General features: G+C 34.0%; 1 protein-coding gene across 3 annotated transcripts in view; it reads left to right on the forward strand.

Annotated features, from left to right (window-relative positions):
* WASHC4 (WASH complex subunit 4) overlaps positions 1–24,493 on the forward strand; it is a 51,873-nt gene that overhangs the window by 20,986 nt on the left and 6,394 nt on the right. For 2 of the 3 annotated variants that reach the window (XM_081129055.1, XM_081129057.1), the window contains exons 15-29: positions 4,091–4,216; positions 6,084–6,191; positions 6,691–6,837; positions 6,968–7,047; positions 8,857–8,962; positions 9,531–9,647; positions 10,777–10,945; positions 11,219–11,373; positions 14,154–14,228; positions 14,514–14,618; positions 15,324–15,458; positions 16,721–16,829; positions 19,655–19,721; positions 20,172–20,258; positions 23,278–23,425. In XM_081129055.1, coding sequence (XP_080985181.1) covers positions 4,091–4,216; positions 6,084–6,191; positions 6,691–6,837; positions 6,968–7,047; positions 8,857–8,962; positions 9,531–9,647; positions 10,777–10,945; positions 11,219–11,373; positions 14,154–14,228; positions 14,514–14,618; positions 15,324–15,458; positions 16,721–16,829; positions 19,655–19,721; positions 20,172–20,258; positions 23,278–23,425 — 1,734 coding nt within the window. The remainder of the gene's footprint in view (positions 1–4,090; positions 4,217–6,083; positions 6,192–6,690; positions 6,838–6,967; positions 7,048–8,856; positions 8,963–9,530; positions 9,648–10,776; positions 10,946–11,218; positions 11,374–14,153; positions 14,229–14,513; positions 14,619–15,323; positions 15,459–16,720; positions 16,830–19,654; positions 19,722–20,171; positions 20,259–23,277; positions 23,426–24,493) is intronic. The other variant, XM_081129056.1, reaches the window with a different exon arrangement.

Consider the following 24,493-nt stretch of genomic DNA (forward strand, 5'->3'; position numbering starts at 1 on the left):
TAGATTACACTTGGAGCTGTGTAACTTATTTATTTTTTGTAATTTATTTAGATTTTCTAATATATAATTTAAATCTGTTCTCTTCAAAGTGTGACTTTTTTCTGTATTCATGAGCTTTGATGTGTTGTATTCCTCTTACCCGTTAGTTCAAAATATTTAAAAATTTTGTGATTTCTTTATTGATCTGTGGCTTATTTGGAAAGAGATTTATTATTTTCTAAATATATGAGGATTTCCTATTTATCTTTCGGTTATTGATTTTAGCAATAATAATTTCAGTATTTTGAAATTTGTTGAGATTTGCATTATGGCCCAGCCTATGACAGCTTTAGTACACATTTCATGGACACTTGAGAAGAATGTGTAATTTGTATTTGTTTGGTCTAGTGTTCTGCATATGTCAGTAGGTCATGTTTGTTAATGATTTTTGTCTGCATAGTCTGTCAGTTACCGAGAGATTTGGGTTAGACTCCCCCACTGTTATTGTGGATTTCTCCATTTATCCTTGTAGCTCTGTCAGTTTTTGTTTTACATATTTTGATACTAAGTAAGTGCATTACATTGGGAATTGTATTATCTTCCTGGTGAGTTGAATTATGAAATGCTCCCTGTGTTCTCTAGTTATAGGTTTGTTTTGTGTGGTTATAACATAGCTATACCTGTTTTCTTTTAGTCAAAGTCTACATGGTGTGTCTTTTTGATCCTTTTACATGCAACCTCTTTGGCTCCTGATATTTAATGTGTGTCTTTTATAAGTGGTATACATTTTCCCCCAATCTGATCATCTTTATTTTTTCTGTGTATGTTACTATTACTGATGTATTTGGATTTAAAACTACCACCTGACTAGTTGCTTTCTATTTGTCTCACTTGTTCTAGGTCCCTTTTCTTTGATTTTTTTGCTGTCTTTCGAATTTGAATACTGTTGTTTTTTTTAGTAGTCACTGTAGAGATTTTAAGATGCACGATTTACTCATTTAACTCCAACATAAATTAGTAGTTTTGCCACTTTACAGTGTAAGGATCTTAAACCACTTTAATTCTCTTTATCCCCTTCTCACTGTGCTGCTGCTCTGTATTTTGTTTCTCTGCTTATTTTAAACCTGACAAGGTATTATTATTGCTGCTGTTATTGTTTTTCTATCGCTGGTCATTTAGATTTACCCACCTTTTTACCCATTCTGTTGCTTTTCTTCCTTCTTGCGTCTCTTTATTCTTCTATTTATGGAATACCTGTTAGTATTCCATTTAAAATGACGTTCTATTGATGAGTTATCACAGTTTTTTGTCTGAAGGCCTTAACTTTAACTTCGTTTTTGAAAGTAGTTTTGCTACATATAGAATTCTAGGTTGGTAGGGTCTCTCCCTGCACCCCCACCCCTTAGCTTTTAAAGGTTCCATTTTATTGTCTTCTGGGTTCCTTTTTTCTTTTGAGAAGTCATCTTTCAGTTTTGTTCCTTTTTCAATATATGTCTTTCTTTAATTCCTTGTAAGATTTGCCTTTTGGTTTTTAGCAGTATTACTTTAATGCATCTAGGTGTGGTTTTCTCTGTGTTTGTGCTGCTTAGGATTTGTGGAGCTTCTGGAATTTGTGGAAAATTCTTAGCCATTAATTCTTCAAGTACTTTTCTGTTCTTTCTCTTTTTGTTCTAATTTTTTTTCCAGCTATGTCTATTTTGCTATTAAGCCCATCTACTGAGTTCTTAATTTTAATTATTTTACTTTTCAGTTTGTTTCTTTTTTGTGTAGTTTCCAGTTCTCTTCTGAAATAATTTTATTTTATTTCCTTCAACATATTTCGCATAATTATTTTGAAACTCCTATCTAATAATTTCATCATCTGGATATTTCTATTAGTTGTTTCTTTTGTTTTTGGATTAGTCATATATTTGTATGCCTGGTTATTTTCTAGTGTTACACATTATATATGAAACACCCTAGATATAATTTGAGGATCTGGATAATGTTTTTATTCCTCCAGAGAGGAGTTATCTTTCTTCTGGTACACATCTAGTCTAAGACAACTAGTCACATAAGTCATCTCAACCCAGTCATGCATTGAGATGATTTGAAGTGGGACTTAAATTGTATGATGGCTGTTTTTTCTAGTTCACTACTACCTTTTAGGGGGAATTTTTTCAGGATCCTAACCCAGAGCCTAGTGGCTTACTGGGACCCTCTCCCCTCCTTATGGGCCCTGAATTCCTCTTTCAAAGACGTGCTTGGCTCCTTTGTTTATTTTCCTCTTTTGGAATGGGCAGATGCCTCTAAGGCAATGATTTTCAACCTTTTTCATCTCATGGCGCACACAAACTAATTACGAGAATTCTGCGGCATACCAAAAAATATATTTTTTGCTGATCTGATAAAAAAAGGTATAATTTTGATTCATTCACACTGGATGACTATTATGTTGGCTGTTGTCATTTTTTTCTTAGACAGTCTAAGGGAAAAGAGGTCAGTGTCCCTAACTAAATAGTCAGGTATTGCATGTTTAAAAATTCTTGCAGCTCACCGGTTGAAAATTGCTGCTCTAAGGGAGAGCAGCCTCAAATGCCAAGCTCAGTTCTCTCACTTTCTGTCTTCTCCCAGATCTTGGTCTTACATTTCCTTATTCTCTTGAAAGCTTTAGTGCCTTCCAAGAAATTAAAAAAATGTTTTGCCCAGATTTTCTAGTTGTTGTCAGTGGGAAAGTTGGTCCAAATTATTTATTCTACTGTTAACAGAAACAGACCCTAGACTTTCCACTCCTCCCCACTTAGACTTTCAGAATACTATACATTCTTTATATATATATCCTTCACAAATTATTGATCATCTATCTGAGAATGGTATGACATCAGCCTGTAAATTCTGTCTCCTCCTCCCCGCAAAAAGTAAGCCCTCCCTTTTCCGCTGCCTTAGAGTTGCGCTTTTGCTGTTCCTTGTTTCTGCTCTTTAACCTTTCCCAGTGTTGCACTAGGATAGAGTTTGGTGTCTTATAGTCCTGTAACTGACAAGGTAAGATTGTGCCTCTTTCCTGCATGAATACCCCAAGCTTTGGTATTATTGCCAGCTTTCTTAGGATGCCAGCCTCTCATTTCTAATTCTCTTAATTCAGCACATCTTCTTACCACAGAGCTATTACTGGTTCAGAGAAACTCCACTCCACATTGAGTGGCAGTCCTTTAGTGAGCTGCTGTTACGGGTGGGAGACTACTTGATCTCTCACATATGGTAGGGCAGGAGACAGGTTGAGAATCACTGGCATGTAGCTTCAGCCCCAGCTCCTTGGATATATTCACAGTAGTATAGTTTAGGTTCATTTTTAACCTGAAAGTGTATCTTTTTTGGTCCTTATTGGGTCTAAATGAAAAAAATACTTGAGAAGTAATATTTTTTGTTTTGTTTTCTCATTCCCTACTGTCTCCCTGGGTTTATTAGCACTAAATTTTTTTAAAACTTCATAAGACCCATGTGCTTCCTTCATGAATAGAAGAGTAGGAGAGAATCTGTTCTTATTGGGCTGAAAGGAGAGAAAGCCTGATTAGCGCCGGCATAGGCAGGGAACATGGTAGCAGGTGGACTGTGGGTATTGGCCTAGAAAGGAAAGGGGAAATCGGCTTGGCACTGAGAAATACTTTTGTATTTCGGTATTGGCAGAGAGCAGCTCTCTTTACCCTCATTTTAAATTCATAGTTCCTTAAAGTCCTCATGCCTTGTCTTAAGCTGCAGGCAGGTAAGAGCCTTTATCTTCTTGCTTGGCAGATGAGATACAGATGAATAGGTATCTTCCTGACATCCAAATAATTTTTCTGAAGGTTTTTTTTTTTTAATGTAAGGATTTTTTAACTGATTACACACTATAATTTCAACACTATTAAACTTCTGGTATGTGACATTAAAAAAATGTTTAAGGGCTGCTTTGAAACTTAATAATGTATAACATTGTGTGAGGAAGAGTATTTCAGAATCATAAGAGGTGACTTTAAAATAGACTTTAAAAATACTAGTTATTGGTAAGTTGAAGAATAAATATTACATAGAGATTGAAGTCATAAAGAAATGAAGTATTTTCTTGTGATAATAATCAATGTTTTATTTTTTATAGGGCTTTTTATATGCATATAGTATTAGTACCATTATTAAAACCACAATGAATCTCTACATGTCCATGCAAAAGCCAATGACCAAAACCTCAGTTAAGGCATTATGCAGGCTTGTTGAACTTCTCAAGGTAGGTTTCAGATTATTTTACCTTGCCATTATAATTTAGAAATGACCCAGGCTTAAATTACGATGATCCTGATCCTGTAAGGTTTGACTTTCTGATTATATGAGAATAAAAAATTATGGGAAAGTGTACTTATCTCTCAGTTGGATAAAGGAACTAGCCATTGAAAGAAATTTATGATTAACATTCTATGAATGGCCAATACATTGAAACTGTATTAAAAGTTAACATGTAATGAGACAGAAAAGAAGGAAAATGAAAAGCTTAGCCTAAGTATTAGTAAAGATTTACTTGTGGCAGTTTTAAGCTTGTATGAGTTAAAAAAATAATACCCATGTAGCATTACCCGTTATTTTGTAGTGTTCAAATGCGCATGAGGATAGTCAACATGAGGCTATTTGTTTTGTAGTTTAGAGAAAGTGCTTGTGATTTGAATAGTAGGATACTTGTTGGGGTGGTCAAATAAATTAAGAACCAGAGTATACTTCTGGGAATATGGTAAAATATTTCTTAGCATATTCTATGTAAATAAATAAAAAAGCCCCTTTAAGCAGGAGAGCCTACTTAACCTTTTAAAAAAATTGGAATTAAGAGTTGCTAATAAATTTCTAGTAATAGCCTTCAGATTTGCTTAGGAAATAGATTATTTTTTTTTTTTTTTTAGATTGTGCCTTTGGATTTCTAGCCTTTTTTCTTTATGATATGTAATTAGCTATACTTAATTTTTAAGAAATACAAATACAGATGTGTGTATATACATATTTGTGTGTATATGCATGTATAGATACATATCAAACAGATCAGCATAATTAAAAATAAACACTCAAAAACCCACCATCCCAATTAAGACATAGAATATTACCTGTATTTTCAAAGCCCCCCGTGTTGTCCCTTCCTGGTTGCATCTTATCCTGCCCCCTCAGGAAACCATTGCCCTGAATTTTATGCTTATCATTCCCTTGTTTTCCTTTTTAGTTTACCACATAAGGTTGAATCTATAACCATTCATTGTTTAGTTATATATGTTTTTGAAGTTTATATTAATGGAGTAATACTTCATGTGTTCTTTGACTAACCTTTTTTTTAACTCAGATTTTGTATTTGAACTTATCCACGTTGGGATGAAGAGCAGTAGTTCCTTCTTTCTCATTGCTGTGCAGCCTTGCTGTGGATGAATTTTTGGGTTTCCAATTTTTGCTATTATAAACAATATTGCCATTCTTGTATGTCTTTCAGTGTACTTGTGCCAGTTTTTCTGAGGTATTATATAGAGTGGATTGCTATTTACATGTTCTACTTTTCAAGATGCCAAATTGTTTTCCCAAGTAGTTATATCAGTTTACATACCTCCTACAATATGTTAGACTTCCCATTGTTCCCCAGCTGGCCAACGTTGGTATTATTAGACTTATTTATTTTTGGCAAATTAGTGGATATAAATGGTTTTGATTATGATTTTTAATGTGTATTTTCCTGATTGTTAATCATAGTATCTTTTAAAATTTTATTAACTCTTTCTTTTGTGAAAAATCTGTTCATGTCTTTTGTTCAGTTTTCTATTGGATTATTTTTCTTTTTAAAAATATCTTTCATGCACTTGGGGTCTTTAATATTCTAATTACTAATCCCTTGTATGTGGTAGATATTTTCTCATACATTGGCTTGCTTTTTTATTTTCTTTATAGTGGCTTTTGATGAACAGAAATTCTTAATTTTATTATAGTCAAATTTACCAATCTTATCCTTTATGGTAGTCCTTTTTGCATCTTATTTACAAGTTCTTTACCTAACCCAAGGTAATAAAAATATTCTGTAATTTTGCCTAAAAGTTTTAAGTTAATTTTTACAAAATTATTTCTGGTCTTTTTAGGCAATAGAGCATATGTTCTACAGGAGAAGCATGGTTGTGGCTGATTCAGTTTCACATATAACGCAGCACCTTCAACATCAGGCACTTAATTCTATTTCTGTGGCCAAGGTATGAAAGTTATATATTCAGCATAATTATTTGTTTAGTTTGTTCTTCTGTTGCTTTATATGTGTTTTGTAGTTCAGCATGTTTACTCCATTCATTCAAATATTATATTCTTGGTCACTTATCTCCAGAGTATTTTGTGATTTTTACTTAGAGTGCTCAGGTTTATCTTTCTCTGAGCTTGCAGCGTGTAATACATTAACACACCAAAAAATGGCATTGTATTCAGTTTTAAATTATGATGCATCTATTTAAAAGAAAGTGTTTCCTTATTGAATTAATAACAGAAATTTTAAAGTATGCCTGATACAGATTTGTTGTCCCTGACAGTGCTAAATGATAACGTTACAAAAGTAATAAAGCAGGTAGCAGGGAAGGTATTATTGAAGCTCTCTTAAAGTGGATCATGGAAAAGATTATTGAGAAGATTTTCTTCGAATCTTTTGTTATGGCTTTAGAAGTAAAACTAATATGCCCTATTTTCTCTTGTTTTATCTTTAAGAAAAGAGTAATTTCGGACAAAAAATACAGTGAACAGCGGCTTGATGTGCTCTCTGCTTTAGTTTTGGCTGAAAACACTCTAAATGGACCAAGCACAAAGCAAAGGCGCCTTATTATTTCTTTGGCACTCAGTGTTGGCACACAGTTGGTAAGTGTACTGCTATTAGTTACGTAATAAAAATGAGATCTGAGATTTCATAGTTTTCTTCTTATTGACCCAGCAAACCTGTTCTTTCTTGGACTGCAACTTCTCTGCCTTTTTTCCCCTTCCCTGATAGAAAACATTTAAAGATGAAGAACTCTTTCCACTTCAAGTAGTCATGAAAAAGCTGGATCTTATCAGTGAACTTAGAGAAAGGTAAGTAGGGATATATCATGGTACTCAAAAGGTGGAGCTAATTTCCTGGCTCATGTGGCTTAGTTGGTTGGGCATCATCCTATGCAGTGAAAGGTTGCCAGCTCCATTCCTAGTCAGGGCACATGCCTGGATTGCAGGCTCAATACCTGGTAGGGGGTGTGCAGGAGGCAGCCAATCAATGTTTCGCTCTCATCAATATTTCTCTCCCTTTCCCTTCCTCTCTCTCTAAATATAAATTTTTAAAAAGGGGGTGGGGCTAATGGAGACATTTATTTTTCTTTTTAGCATAGCAAAAGAAAAAATGTAACCTGGCTACATCATTAGATCTTCTCTATGATTCCTTTAGCATGACCAGAATGAGTCTATTACTAGGGATCATATTTCTTTAGCTTTGCTTCTGTGGTAAGGATATAGCCTCTGGAAGAACTCCCATGAGACCACATGATGTTGCCCTGAGAGCATCTGGCAGACCCTGATGCACATTGTGATTGCTGTAATGGGCATCTCCAGTGAACGTTTTAAATTGTTGCTTTCTCATAGGGCTTCATCTGTTTGTGGGAGACTTAAGCGATCTCTGTCATATAGTCTCCTGTAATTTTATTTTTAGATCTGAATTTGAATTATATTGTAGCCAGTTACTAAGATAAATTAGTTTCAGGAAGGCTTATTTTGCAGCTCCTTATGACTTTATTTGTTTATTTTTCTAAGAGAACGTTTATTTTGTTAATCACAGAGGTAGAAGAAGTAATTTCCAGAAGACAGAGGTTTAGGAAACAAGTTATAAAGGCAAAGAAAAGGTCCTTGGGGCTTGGGAGTGAGGAAGCTAATGTTAACGTGCCTGGGGGGGGAGGGGGCTGTTTGAAGGAAAGAGAGAGGCAGAGGTGAGGGCTGCTCCCAGGAGGAAGAGACTGGCTTTATGTATTTTTATTTAAAGAGTACGCAGCAAGTGTCTTAAAGGGAAAATGAGTCTTCTGAATTTTAATTCCCAGCCAAATTAAGGTTACAGCACAATTCCCATTGAATGCTCATATATACAGTAATGTTTTTGTTCTTAGAAGCTGAGATTGTTGTAGTTGCATTTAACATTCCATCCCTGGAAGAAATACTGAATTGTCTGTTTTATAAGATATTAAATGATTATTTTGTTGCCCCAGAAGATATGAAATAGTCAGTTGGCAAAGATTGTAGACAGATTAAGTGTAACTGGGTTTTGTTTTTGTTTTTTTGGTCACAATTTTTAAAGAGGCTTTGCTGTTCATTTTGAGACAGCTCAAAGGCCTCTTGGGATTCAAGTATTAAATGATACCAGATGATATTGAAAATAAATTTATTTTAAATTTCTCTATTTAAAAGCTATGTTGTTTTTCATATAAAGCTAAAGCATGTGGCCCAGCTGGGCATGGCTCAGCAGTTGAGCATTGACCTAGAATCCAGGAGATCACGGTTAGATTCTGGTCAGGGCATATGCCCGGGTTGCGGGCTCAATCCCCAGTCGGGGGCATGCAGGAGGCAGCCAATCAATGACTCTCTCATCATTGATGTTTCTATCTCTCTTTCTTCCTCTCCCTTCCTCTCTCTGAAATCAATAAAGATATATTAAAAAAAACAAAAGCTAAAGCATGTGTGCAAGATTCTGAAAATGTCAGGCATTAGAGTATTTATTAGCTTTGTTCAATTTGAAACATTTATTTTGTGGCTTTTCCATACTAATTTTGGGTTAAGTGATGTAGGGAATGCAAAAATGAGTAAGGCATTGGTTTTGGGGGGTACTTTAATTTTGGTACCACTAATTACTCCTTTAAATTGTAGAGTCCAAGCACAATGTGACTGTTGTTTTTTATACTGGCATCGAGCTGTCTTCCCAATTTATTTAGATGATGTATATGAAAACGCCGTTGATGCAGCCAGATTACATGTAAGTAAAGAATAATATAAAGAATAAATCCATCCATTTTTAAGTCACTGTGCAAACTATTCTAATTTAAAATAGATCATTTGATTTAATAAATTATTTGAAAATGAACTGCTAATGTTGTGCTATACAATGCTATGCATATTCAGTAGCATTTATAGTCTAAATTTTATATTAATACTTAATTAACTTTAATATGTTTAACTCTTCCCCTCACATTCCTGATCATTTTTCTTGATTTTAGTTTATGTCACAATTGTCTGACATTAATTTGTCAGCAAGGTATATATTATTCGGACCTTTCTGTTTCTGTATGGAAATAAGTGTATTTGAATGCTCAAGATAGGAAAGAGTAAGTGAATGTGAATTTTTTGTATATTTAAAATATATACTTTAGAGAATAAAATCAGACTTCTTTTATTTAGGAAAGGAAGACAGTCGTGTAAAAAAGAAAGCTGTTAGCCTTCAGATTGAGGTTTTTCTTTCAAAATAGATAATTAACCTTTGTAATATTATTTAGGTTAGAGATCTGGTTTTTATAAATTTATGTGCATTCTAATTTTCTTTTTAGTACATGTTCAGTGCTTTACGTGATTGTGTACCCGCTATGATGCATGCAAGACATTTAGAGTCCTATGAAATACTTCTGGATTGCTATGACAAGGAAATTATGGAAATTTTAAATGAGGTAACATCATATTTGAGGTTGAAAAACTTAGAAAATGTATTTGGAGTGCAGTGTTTGGAAAAACTTGTTGGATTGAGTCAGGCTTTCATGTATTTAAAATTATTTATAAATCCCTGTCTAGAACAAAGAAACCATTTTTAGTTATAGTATCAATGTTATGCTAAATTGGTCTTTAATTCCTAATTCTTTATGTAGAGGTCTAGACTAGGAATTTGGAAAATAATTTTTATTTTAGTAAATAGTACATTTATATTTAAGTTTCTGTTTATTAGAAGAATGCAAATGCAAAATTGGTTTGAATATTGAACGCTGCTTATGGTAATATTGTTAAGACAACTTTGCTGTCAGTATTTTATTAAATTTATTTGGAGAGCTACTGACTAAAAGGAAATTACATATTTGAAAGATTGACTTGTGTAACAAAAATAATTCAAATGCATATAGTACCTCCTCCTCCCTGTTTGAATGAAGTATTATAAACACTGATATCTTTAAAATTAGATTTTTCACCTAATATTTTTATTTGGAGGGAGGAATTAAAAATGAGTAAATTTCACAATATAAACCTTATTCAGGTTTGATAAAATTATGGAAAATTTTATATGATTTCTTTTATTAAATATTCTTATTTAGAAAATAAAAGATGTCTTGCCAGTATTTAGAACTCCATGGTAGACCAACAAAGATGATGAATTTCATTACTTTTAGCTCAGTGAATTTGTGATTTTTAATGATTATTACAAGGGAAGCTTTTTAAAAATTTCCTCTCTTGCATGTTCTCAGAATTTTTCTTTTGTTGCTTGTTCCCATAAATTTTATACTTTATACATTTGTGTTTCTTGTAATGAAGCCATTGGCATTAGCTTTTGATTTTCTTTCAAGGGTGTTAAAGTATTAATAAAAATAAAAGCTTAGAGTTTATCTAACTGCTTCCTGGTAAGAAAAATCATTGGTTTAAATGGATAGCAAACTAATTTTCACTTTCCCAATAAAAATAGTATTTTACCATAGAGTATTTGGATCCTTAAAAACTGATTATAAAATGCTAATGGTTAAAGCATAGATACCTAGTGGAACAGTACAATTGAAATATTTTGAAAAATTAAGGTTTAAATTCTTTTGTGAATAGCATTTGCTGGACAAGTTGTGCAAAGAAATAGAGAAGGATCTGCGACTTTCTGTGCATACTCATTTAAAGCTGGATGACCGAAACCCTTTCAAAGTTGGCATGAAAGACCTGGCCCTTTTTTTCTCTCTGAATCCAATTCGGTTTTTCGATCGTTTCATTGACATTCGAGGTGAGTGTTCTGCTTTCCTTCTGAAAGTTATATTCTGTATCTTTTTGCCCCAACTATAAAAGAAAAAGTCAAAAATGAAACTTCCACCTTATCTTTTTTAGTGTTAGTCTGTTCTTTAATTCCCGTCTGTGTATTTTTATTTTCCTATCACCTTATTTAGAAAAATGAAATTTAATGTTCCAAGACAAGTTGTTTCCTTCATAGTTTCATTTATTTCTCTTCCTTATCTATCATTTCATGAATCTGAAATATTTTGAAAAAAATTTTTTGTAGCTTATGTAACTCACTATCTGGACAAGACTTTCTACAATCTTACAACGGTAGCTCTTCATGACTGGGCCACTTACAGTGAAATGAGAAATTTAGCTACTCAGCGTTATGGATTGGTTATGACAGAGGCACATCTTCCTAGTCAGACTTTGGAACAGGTATGGTATAAAATGTTTCTAGCATAGTCTGACTGTAGCATACCAATATTTAAGAAATCTTTTTTTTTTACTTTACTATATGTTTATTTTTTAAGAAACTATTTGCTACATAAAATGTCATACTTGACAAGAGTAAAAAATTAGATGATGCTGATTTGCTTTATCAAAGAAATTACCATTATCATAGGCTTCCTGTTTACATTTCACCTTTTGGTAAACATTTGAAATACAGGCATACCTTGGAGATATGTAGGTTTAATTCCAGACCATTGCAATAAAAGTGAGTATTGAAATAAAGCAACGCACACAAAGTTTTTGGTTTCCCAGTGCATGTAAAAGTTCTGTGTACACTATACTGTAATTTAAGTGTGCAACAGCATATGTCTAAAAAAAACAGTGCATATACCTTAATTTAATACTTTTTTGCTATAGTAGGCTATCACTTGAGCTTGTTTGAAAAATGGCACTGGTAGACTGGTTCAACCAAGCAGGGTTCCCACAGACTTTTAGTTTGTAAAAAATGCAATAAGTACAAAATGCAGTAGAGCGAAGCACAGTAAGACGAGGTATGCCTGTGCGCATAGGTTTTGATACAGCTTTTCAGAAATGTATTGGGATAGCCAGGTGATTTCTGCAGAATTGTAAAAAGTTCAGTGAAGGTCATACAGTTAAGGATTTTAAACTTAGGTATAATATATAAACTTCAGTATCTTAGAAAAATGCTTAAATTTATGTAATTATAAGTGTATTTGTTCTTTTTTTAAAATATATCTTTATTGATTTCAGAGAGAGGAAAGGAGATGGAGAGAGAGATACAGAAACATCAATGATGAGAGTCATTGATTGGCTGCAGCCCCCAACCCGGGCATGTGCCCTTACCAGGAATCAAACCCTGATCTCCTGGATCCTAGGTCGATGCTCAACTGCTGAACCACACCCGGCTGGGCTGTATTTGTTCTTAAAATGAGGAATGCTAAGAAGCATTTAGTTTCCCTAATTCAATTGACAATATAGCAGTTATCTCATGAGTGCCAGAGTTTATTTTCAGTTAATTTGCATTTAATTCTTTCTAAGATAATCCAGATAATATTTACCAAAAAACATTTATTCAGTTCCAGAATTTAAGGATCATGATTTTTCCTTCATCCCACTACATCTAGGTACCATTTCTGGGATCAGTATGTATATCCTTTCATTCATTTATACACTTAATATTTACTGAAAACATGCTAGGCACTGAATTAAGTTTAGGGATACAAAAAGAAATAGGAACAGCTCCTGTACTTAGAGCTTGGGGGGAGAAGGAATGAGTAAACAACAAAAAAAATACATAAACAGTTTTTTTGTTTGGGTTTAGTTTTGGTTAATCCACTCCTAAGGATGTTTTTTCCATTGCTTTTTCAGAGATTGGAAGGGAAAGAGGGAAGGGATGGGGAGAGAGAGAAACAGCAACATCGATGTGAGAGATACATTGACTGGTTGTCTACCTCATGCTCCCCACGACAGGGTGTCAGGGGGAGAGGGGGAGCAAGGGGCAGGGATCGAACCCACGAGGGCCAGTGCTCTAACCACTGGGCCATGCCCACCAAGGCCAAAATACATTTTTAACTTAAAACATGAGGAAAGCTATAATGAAAACCTTTATCAGAGAGGTATTTTGAGCCCTAATTAGAAAGGCTATAGAACAATTTATGAGATACCATTAGGTATTAGAGTAATAACTGAAGACTGAAGGATTCTTAATCATTCTTAATGAAGGATTCATTTAAGGTGGACTAGTGTAATGAAAAGAAGCATAAGGATTGGGAATTAGACTTTCCAAAATCCCTAGCTTCTGCCTCTTCCTAGCTATTTGACCTTGGTTCTTTAGGTGTAGAATTTAGAATAATACCTCATTTTTTGAGAATTACCTATAACTTTGTGCAGTACCTGAAAAATAGTATGTATTTTATAAATATCAACACATATCCTGACTACCTTTTAGAGTATTAGTTTACTTTGTAAAAATAATATAGAGAAGATCCCTGGGAATACAGAAATAGTCTCAAGAATGGGGGTTGGGGAATGATTGTGAGTCATGGATCTTTGAATATTTAAACTTACCTGCTCCTGTGTATACAAAAGGGATATGATAACATGCAGCCAGGTTTCTCCCATGAGATAGTCCTGACTGTACATGTTAGAGGGCTCTTTTAACCTTTGGCCATACATTTTGCATAGTTGTGTTTTTTTGTGTGTTTTTTTTTAAAAATATATCTTTATTGATTTCAGAGAGAGGAAAGGAGAGGGAGAGAGAGAGCTAGAAACATCAATGATGAGAGAGTCATTGATCGGCTGCCTAGCCCGCAACCCGGGCATGTGCCGTGACCGGGAATTGAACCCTGATCGTCTGGATCCTAGGTCGATGCTTAACTGCTGAGCCACGCCCGGCCGGGCTGCATAGTTGTTTTTTAAAGTAATTTAAAAATATTGGGGCCCTGGCTGGTGTGGCTCAGTTGGTTGGAACATTGTCCCAGACACCAAAAGGTCTCAGGTTCCATTCCTGGTCAGGCCACATACGCAGGTTGTGGGTTCGATCCCTGGTTGGGGTGCATACAGGAGGCCACCGATAGATGTTTCTTTTTCCCTTCCTTTCTACAAAATTCAGTAAAAAAAAATGTCCTCAGGTGAGGATTAAAAAATATATATTAGGAAACGTAATATAAACAGTAAGTTACTATACTGATACAAGTCTAACTGATTATCTTAATAATAGAACTTCTGTGTGGATTGTTTTGCAGGGCCTAGATGTTTTAGAAATTATGAGAAACATTCATATATTTGTGTCTCGATACCTCTATAATCTGAACAATCAGGTGAGTGCATTTTAGAAGGTTTTTTTGTTTTTTTTTAACGTGAGTGGATATATAGTAGAAGGCTGAAGGTAAAGAATCAATTCTCAATTGTGAAATTGGTAAAATAAAGCAAAAAAGGATTATAGATCATCTTGTTTATTCCTTTGCTTTGATTGTATTATCTTCTTGGATGACTTTCCAATGAAATTTTCTTTAATGAAATAGATTCTAAAATTTTCTTTGGATAACTGACCAGTGATTGCTATGTATTGTGTTGTTGTTTAGCATAAATTTGTTTCATTGCAGATTTTTATTGAACGAACAAGCAATAACAAACATTTGAACACTATTAATATTCGGCATATTGCTAATTCAATTCGAACACATGGCACAGGAATCATGAATACAACAGTAAGAATCTTTTTTTGGGTCAAATCTTTTTCAGGGTTTTTATTCAAGGTCAGGGCCTTTTTTTTATTCATTCTCAAAGCACCTACACTTCTCAGTTTAGAAATTATTGCAGTTGACATTTAATAACTTTAACAGATACCTGTTTAAAATGTCTGTCACTCCTTTTAGACTATAAATTTCATTACAAGAACTATGTCTAGCATGGGAGCAGTCACATTGCCTTGCATGTAAGAAGTGCTCAGAATATTTATTGATAAATGGTTGAATGCTTACAATCTTCCTTCAGGAAAGTTCAAAGAGCACCACATTTCTTACTTTAGTATCATTCTAGATGTGAATGTTAGTAATAAGTAATCTTATAGATGGAGAAACATAGAAACTTCTGACTATGGTTTATGGTTTAAAAATTGTGTTGAATCTGGTTTTGTGATTCTCTCTACAGTTCTTAATCCTATTATGAAAGTATTTTCCATTTCTTTCTTTTTTTCCTTTTGTAGTAAAAATATTTAAGGGGAACTTGTAGAAAGTTCTGTAAAGTTGGGGGATAAAAAATTTCATTTATTCACATATTTCAAGTCCAATGTGAATTAGACTTTATAAGTATTAGACTTTATAAAGTCCCATAAATTAGACTTTATCATATAAATAATTGTTATTCAATAATATTGACTTAAAATTAATTTATAATTTTTTCCAATTTTATAGGTTAATTTTACCTACCAGTTTTTGAAAAAGAAGTTCTATATATTTAGCCAGTTTATGTATGATGAGCATATCAAATCCAGATTGATTAAAGATATTCGGTTTTTCAGGGAAATCAAGGACCAAAATGATCATAAGGTATTTTACATAATCTTTTTAAGTTGGTTTTCAGTTCATCTGTTGAGTGTATACCAAATGGTTAACAGAAATGGAGTAATACGATACATACTATTTTAGAGTATGCTTATTACATATCAGTACATGTAAACCCACCTTGTTCTTTTTTAAGATGTATACCATAACTTATTTGACTCTCTCCTACTGATGAATATTTAGTTTCTTTCTGATTTTTCAGTGTTACAAACAGTGCTACACATTTATCTCTGTATATTTAGAGACTATTTCTGAAAGACAGATTCATTGAAGAGAAATTTCTAGGGCAAAGAATATGTGTATTTAAAATTCTGATACATATTGCCAAACACTCTAAAATACTGGATCAGTTGCCATTCCAGCCTATAATTTGTAAGAATGCTGTTTTCTCTTCACCCTCCAGGCCGAGCTTTCTCATGGTGAGGAATTGTAAGTGGTAACAGTACAGAGGCATATAGCCACTTGGATAGAGAGCCAGCAGCCTTAGATGGGCCATGTATTTGATTTGCTGCATCAGTTACCCTTCTTAAGCATCATTTAGTTCCAACTCTCTTGTTTACTAGTTGTTAGTTCTTTTCAGTGTCAGAGCAGAAAAGTATTGCGTTCTAGTAAAATAATAAAATTACAGATTATAGTTATCAGAATTATATTAACTATTTAATTTTTATTGGAACAAATTACTAGTATTCAGAGAAATAACATGCTGTTGTTGTATAAGAATTGTTTCCATTTATTATTGATAAAAATGAGTTATTTCCTATATCTTTTAATCACCTAAGACTTGAAAAATCATTTCTTATTGGTGATGGCTACTAGAAATTTTAGCTTGGCCTGTGTGTGTTATTTGGGAAGAGTGTGTTTATATAAGTCTCTAATACCTATTCAGCCCACAAAATACAGTCACCTGTCTCAGAACAAATGTTTCTAGGAAGAACTGGTTTCTTCTATCTATCCGATAGAGTAGCTGGGTGTTGGGAGACTAATGATGGTGATAGGGAATTTAAGTTTGGTGCATTAATAATTATTCTCCTTAGCTGATGTAAAAATAATTTATTTTATACCAGTCTTGAACATTGGTAGTTTTTGTGCTATAAAATTTTTGTTAGACTTGAGTGATTTTTTTTTCCTGAAGCACAATGGAAATACAAAATTAGAAAGAAAAGTGGTATTGGCATGTTTGATTTGGTAGGCATTTTATACTCTAGGGGTTTTTATTAATAAAGATAGTCTTTAAATTATCTCTCTAGTATCCATTTGAAAGAGCAGAAAAATTCAATCGAGGCATCAGAAAACTTGGAATAACCCCAGAAGGACAAAGCTACCTTGATCAATTCAGGCAGCTCATCAGCCAGATTGGTAAGTATTATCACAGTGTTGGGAAATAAAGTACAAATCCCAAGAATCTGTCTCATATGTTAAATATCTCATACAAATAATATGTGAGTGTCTGAGTTCAGCTCTATTCCTCTAGAGTAATTTTCTTACCAAAGTTTTTCATGTATGATTAGTCTGTTGGTGCAGAAATAATTGATAGACTGTGGACTAATATGTTAAATAAAATCTTTTAATTAAAAATACATTCAATAACTAATTCATCTCAAAGACAATACTCATAGTAATAGTCAACTGATAACTATTTATTGGGTACCTACTCTGTTTAAGGCACTGTTTGGGCTTTTAAAAGAGGTGATATAGCCTAAATGCAAAGGTATAAAATATGTGAAAAGCTAACTAGTAATATAACTTCAGAAGTTACATATAAATTTAAAGATGAAATGTTAAATGTTGTAATTCTTCTACACCATTTCACATTTATATATAATTTCTGCCTTACATGTAGGACTTGTCTTCTGAAATGTGTTGCATTATATTTAGAAGCAAGAACTGCTTTTAAAAGTAAAAGACTAAGCAAACTTTATGCATATTTCAGCTTCTCAAATGTATCATCACTGTTAATATCCTTACAGTAACTGTGTGAGATAGGCACGTAATCACCATTTTAAAGATGCAAGAAGAGAAACTTAGAAATAAGTGGTATTGCCCGGCTGGGTGTGGCTCAGCGGTTGAGCACTGACCTAGGATCCAGGAGATCGGGGTCAGGGCACTTGCCCTGGTTGTGGGCTAGGCAGCCAGTCAATCACTCTCATCATTGATGTTTCTATCTATCTATCTCCCCCTCCTTTCCTCTCTCTGAAATCAATAGATTTTCTAAGTATTTAGTTCTGGAGTAAAGTCACCAAACACTAGCTTAACTTTTTTTAAAAAATTTTATTGATTTTTAGAGAGAGAGTGAGAGAAACATGGATTTGTTGTTCCACTTATTTATGCATTCATTGGTTGATTCTTGTATGTGCCCTGACCGGGGATGGAATCCTCAACCTTGGTGTATTGGGATGGCGCTCTATCCAACTGAGCTACTCAGCCAGGACCCTAGCTTAACTTTTATAAATTGCTTTAAATATTATACTTTTCTATTACGTATTAGTACAAGAACTTAGAAAATTTTAGTTTTGTAAATTTATTACTTTAAACAATTTAATAATGAAGTATTGTCAAATAAGTACAGATATTGGTCTGAAAATTTGGAGGAAAACAAGGAAACTAGATATTTGATTTTTCTAAGATATGTATTGAAACATTTAACATTATCTCTCATATTGGGATAGGCCTTAAAAGAGATTCAGTGATACCTATTTTGAAGTTTGTTAAAAACGTCAGATGAGATAATGTATGTAAAGCACATATTACTGTAATGATTGTGAGGCTTTAACTCCTTGCCTTTTTTGTGTGTTCTTTCTCCCAAGTAATTTAAATTCAGTTGTGTAATCAATATACGTTGAATTCCTACTGTGTGCCAGGACATGTTGGCTATAGGGATGGAGCAGTGAAAACAAAAGCTGTATCATAGATTTTCATTCTGTTTGGGGGAGACGCAAACAAGATGCACATGTTAGTGATAAGTGCTGGGCAAGGAGATGTAATGGGGCCTGGGCAGTGCTGTTCAGTGACGTTCAGGGAAAGCTCTAAGGAGGTGATATTTGAACAGGGACTTAAATAACTCAAGGGAATAAGCCATGTGCATATTGAGGGAAAGAGTATACCAGACAGAGATGACAGTAAGTGCAGACGCCCAGAGTCTGCTTAGTATTTTTGGGAAATAGAGGCTGGAATGGAGTTAGTGAAGGTGTGAGTGGTGGGGCATGATATCAGAACAGCATCAAGGGGCAAGGTCACACAAGGCTATGTTTAGATGTCAGTTTGGATTTTATTGTGAGATGGAAAGCCATTGTAGAGTTTTCAGAAAAAAAGAAATATGCTCCAACTTAGTTTTAAAAGTATCACTGACTTGTATGTAGATAAAAGATTGGTGAGGGGTGAGGGGAGTACTAATGGTGGAAGTAAGGAAATCAGGAGGCCATTGCATATTGCAGTGGTCTAGGCAGGAGTGGTGGTGGTTTTGGAGTAGGGTGATAGCTGTTAAGGTAGTGTAGGCTGGTTGGATACTGGCTACATTTTAAATGCTGAGCCAAATAATTTGCCCATTGATTAGGTATAAAGTGTAAGAGAAAGAGAGAAATTGGGATGACTTCAAGGCATTTGGCCTGAGAACCTGGAAGGATGGAATTGTCAATATTTGAAATAGGAAATGTAATTAGGGGTGAAGATCTTGAGTTTGACTTGAACATACAAATTAAAAATTCTTCTTAGCCATGTAGGTATAGGCATTGGATTAAAAAGCCTAGAGGAAGTAGTTCATGCTTGAGAATATAAATTTGGGAGGCATCAATTAAAGTTTTCCAGTAACACTTTCAGGTGTGTGTGTGTGTGTGTGTGTGAGAGAGAGAGAGAGAGAGAGAGACAGACAGACAGAGAGGGACTCAATATGAGTGAAGAAATTATTGATATAGTAAAAAAAAATTTTTTAATGTCACTATCAAATGGGTTACATTTATTTTTAAAGGATTTAACATAAATGTATATAAGAATGTACACTTATATTTTAAGTGCATAAGTATGTAAGTTTTATTTTTATGGAGCAAGAACTGAAATAAAATACAGCAGGAACTTTTGTTACTAAGGCGTGGAAACCTTGTAATTGACTACTATATATAACTATATTCCTGATATTAGAGTTGAATTATCTGTATAAATACCTGATTTTTGTGTGTGTGGTTTTTAAGGTAATGCTATGGGCTATGTACGAATGATAAGATCTGGTGGCCTTCATTGTAGCAGCAATGCCATTAGGTATGGACACAAATATCCTTTTGCCTTGTTTATTCCATTTAAAATTTTTATGTCATTTAAATTTATTGTTAGATTGTAGAGAAGGTTTTTTTTCTTGTGTATTTTGATATAAAACACAGAAGAAAACCATTAATTCTACTAGTTAAAATATTTTTCTTAAAATTTAAGACTGGCAGACTTTTGAAAATCTTTATTTCTCTTAAATTTATAGTTTATCAGTACAGTTTGTTAATGGTTCTAAAGATTATATTATTTTAAGGATTAAAATTTGATTATTCATATATAAAATTCAGTATTGGAGCTAAAGTGGTATTAGTGATATAACTGAAATGCAAAGTTCTTTTCAGATATATAGTTGAAAAATTTAGAGTCCCACAGTACCACTTTTATATGTTTCAGTTGTACCCATTTATCTTCCCTTAATAAATTCCTTCCGAAATTCTTACCTAGATTTGTGCCTGATCTTGAAGATATTATAAATTTTGAAGAACTAGTAAAAGAAGAAGGTCTTGCAGAAGAAACAGTAAAAGCAGCAAGGTAATCTAATTTTAGAATAATCTAAATTTGGAGATTTATAAAGTATATGTTTATATAAAATTCTTATAAGAATAGACTAGAGGGTAATATATAAACTTACATGTCATTCTTTTTATTATACAAGTTATGGTCTCAGGTGATGAAATATAATTTTTTTAAAGACTGCAGTATTCTGAGATCTTTCCAACTTCAATAAAAAGGGATCTTCTAGAACCTGCTGTTTAATATAGTAACCACTAGCCACACGTGGCTGTTGAACACCTGAAATGTAGCTAGTCCAAATTGAAATGTGCTGAAGTGTAAAGTACATAACTGATTTGGGGGATTTAGTATAAAATAAATGCCAAATAGCTTGTTCATTTCACCTGTTTCTTCTTACTTTTTTATGTTTCTATTTGCTAGCGCTGTTCTAGAATACCAGTCCTTCATTTCATGTAAGCTAGAGCAGCACTGTCCAGCACAGTAGCCCTGATCACATGTAGCTGTTGAACTCTTGAAGTAGGGTTCATGGGACTGGGGAACTGAATTATATATTTTATTTCATTTACATTTAAATAGCTAATGTCTGTTTTATTGGACTTTGCATATCTATAGACTTGAGTCAGCAGTGATTTTGGGACACAATTTAAAATTTGAGAAAGATATGCAGAGTTGAGAAATACTTTAGAAAGCTAAGTTTTATTATTAATATAATTATGACAGTTTATTGAGTCAGACACGAAAGGGCAAAGTAGAGACAATTTGAATTTCAGAAAGCATAATGATAGAAATCAATTATAATATATTGAATAAAATACATTATTACATTGAATAAAAAAAAGAGATGAGTCATAGTGGTAATAAGAAAGGTTGGAGGAGCAGAGGGAAAGTTTCTTTTTACAGAAGAATGCTAGCTTAATGAAGGGATGAGAAAATTTAGGGGGAAAAATCACTTTTGCTGTCACAAATATAATACTTGAAATCAGACAAAAATCATCAGTGAGTTCTAAAATATTTTTGGTGAGTAGAGTATTTCATCAAAAAATTATCCCATAAATTGTTTATTAATAACAAAGAGGAAAACTATCTTTACAATTTACAATGGGGAAATTGCTGTACTGTATTTCCCCTTGACCAAGTGATCAATCAGCATCACCAGTAACAAGACATACTGACAGTATGTGGCCTCTTGATGCAAATGTAATAGCAAGTACCTATGTTGTATTCTTGCCAGAAATGTTTACTCTGAACTTACGAGAAAACCATTGGAGACATCCAGAGTGTTAGGCATTCTGCCAAACACCAGGCCTTGACTCAAAAAATGTCGCATGTCATGAAAGACCAAAAATACAAGGAGACTCTTGTATGACAGTTTATTGACTGGAGACTAAAGAGACCTGATGACCAAAGTGGATGATCCTTAATTATATCCTAGATAAAGAAAAAAATCGTGATAAAGGAAGGACATTTTAGGGATAATTGGGGAAAGTTGAACACGTATTATGTTACTATATTTTATTTTGGGGTGTTACAATGTATTATGGCCTCTTAGGGAAATGTCCTGTGTATTTTTTCAAACTTAAAAAAAAAAAAAATATCTTTATTGATTTCAGAGAGAGGAAAGAAGAGGGAGAGAGACAGAGAGAAACATCAGTGATGAGAGTCATTGATCGGCTGCCTCCTGCAACCCCCAACTGGGGATTGAGCCGACAACCTGGGCATGTGCCCTGACTGGGAATAGAACCCTGATCGCCTGGATCCCAGGTTGATGCTCAACCGCTGAGCCACGCCCGGCTGGGCAATGTCTTGTTTCTTAATAGATTAATATGAAAGTGTTCATGGGCTAAGTGACATGAGGTCTGCAACTTTTAAATGTTTCAGGAAAAAGAAAACGTTGACAAAATGTGAATTGGTGGGCTAGTTGAAAGGTATATAGGTGTTCATTATAGTGTATTTTAACTTCTTGATAGGTTTAAACTTTTTTTAAATGAAAAAAGAAAATACACTGGAAAATGCACGCGTGCGTTTCATGAGGATAAGGTATTCCAACACAGATTTGCGCCGAAATACCGCTAGGCCACTTCTTTTCCAGGCTGAAACCATGAGCGGCTAATAAGCTATTTGGAATCACCTGCCCTGAAATGATTAGGAGAGTTTGTGGCTTACATAGAAAAGAAGAAAATCAGACCTTTTTACCGATTAAATGATTCATTCATTTAAAAATTGAAGACTTTTTGGAAATATTTTGAAGCAGTTCAGTGAGGGCAGTGAGTGGGATGCTGTCTTTTAAGATCTCCAGATGTGTGCAAAGGAGCAGATGACTAACATCAAGTGAAGGAAAGTTCACTGCAGGTGAAATCAAGGACTGGTGGGGTTATAAGAATGAACCGATGACTGGAATGGAGAGTGACCTCTTCCGGAACGAGGAGGAGAACGGGAGCAGGTCTCTGAGTCTGAGATAAAGTAACGCAGGGCAGTGTTTCAAGGGTTAGTAGTTGCCTGCTTGCAGAAGGGAGTAGGTAGGTAATTGGATTATGTGAGTCTCAAAGGAGAGATTGCTACCTTCTAGTGGTGGGGGAATAATAATTTGACAGTGGTAGTAGCTACACATGAGGGACACAGGACAAAAAGCAGCGATGTTTCTGAAGGTTGAATGGGATTCTAAGTTACTGAAAAAGAACAAGGTTTCAGTTGTGGTAAGGAGATGCAGAGAAGCAGCATTAGTGAAAAGATTTAGGACGCAGAGGAGTCTAAGTGAAATGGAGTTCTGCAGGGCTTGCGGGAAGAAGAAATACAAAACTCAAAGTACGTTAAGTGCCAAGATGCCCTACAATATTCTGTTTTAGGGATTAAGTTTAATTAAACAATACTGATCAACTTCTATCAGTAAAAAAATTCATTATGAGCTCTAAGAAAATTTACTTACAATTATCTTACAGTATTTTGTACTTTTGCATGCTCTCATTTAAGCTGATGAGAGATGGATTTAAAAAGCCACACCTGTATTGAGACAGGAACCAGATAATTTTTTGCATTTTAGGCATTTGGATTCAGTCCTCAGTGATCACACACGAAATTCTGCTGAAGGCACAGAGTATTTCAAAATGCTTGTAGATGTTTTTGCGCCAGAATTTCGAAGGCCAAAGAATATACATCTCCGAAATTTCTATATCATTGTTCCCCCTCTGGTGAGTATCTTTAGTATCCAAAATGAATTTTAAAAAGTGTTAATAAATAGATCTAATTCCTTTGAATGCATACAGACTGTATTATTGCCTTTCTGGTTGTAGATAAAACTAAATGTGATTTCAGTGAATGTGGCCTAGAATTTTTATTTATTAGCTATGCAGAATGAGACTTATTTATAGTTAAGATAGATTCTTATTTGTTAATAACTGCTAGAGAAACCTAGTGTGATTTAAATTGCATTGTTTTAGAGGACAACTTCCTGCTATTCAATAGTAAATACTAACATCTAGACTAAATTTTTAGTGCTTCCTCATTATAGTATATAGTGTGTTCTGCTCTAATTCTGTAGTTTCCATCCAAAATAGCTCGTTACCCAAAATTGCATTATAAAAAACAATTGTTACCATAGGGAAAAATGGAGTTAAGAGATTAAGAAGTATATAATAGCAGTAAGAGTTATTTCTCCCTAAAGGTTTCTGTATAAAGCTGCTTTTAAAGTGGATAGGTCTGAAATCTAAATATCACTGAGCAGATGTAGCTTTTGATTAATCTTTGATCAAGACTAGTAACTTTCATATTGCTGCCTGAATTACACATACCTTCTTACATATTATATATTATAGCCATTGAAAGTGGCTGATGGTCTGCTGACAGTTTTCTTCATGAATTTTCCTTTATTTTTTATACATTTATTGTTAATCCTCTCGCACTGTAATTATGCCGTAATTATGATATAGCAAAAATGTCCATATTTATCTGACAAGTATTGTTTTTTCATCTTAAGCTAGTGTTGAACTGGAGGTGAGCCCATCTTAGTTATACTTGATAACAGTGTAATTACCTTAGGGTGAGTTCAAACCACATTTTTTTTAATTTGAAGGACAATATACTCGAGCTGTGGTACACAGCAGTGGGGAACCATTGTGAGTTTTGGGAAGAGTGGAGGTTTTCAGGGCAGCTGTCAGAATTCAGTTAGTGGAGGAGGGAACAAGGTAGATTAAGAGCACTGGAAAGACGTGTGGGACACTTCCTGCGCTGGAGTTCACGATCTAATTCCAGAGCAAAAG

This window comes from Miniopterus schreibersii (genome assembly GCF_964146895.1).
Source record: "Miniopterus schreibersii genome assembly, chromosome: 2".
NCBI lineage: Eukaryota > Metazoa > Chordata > Mammalia > Chiroptera > Miniopteridae > Miniopterus > Miniopterus schreibersii.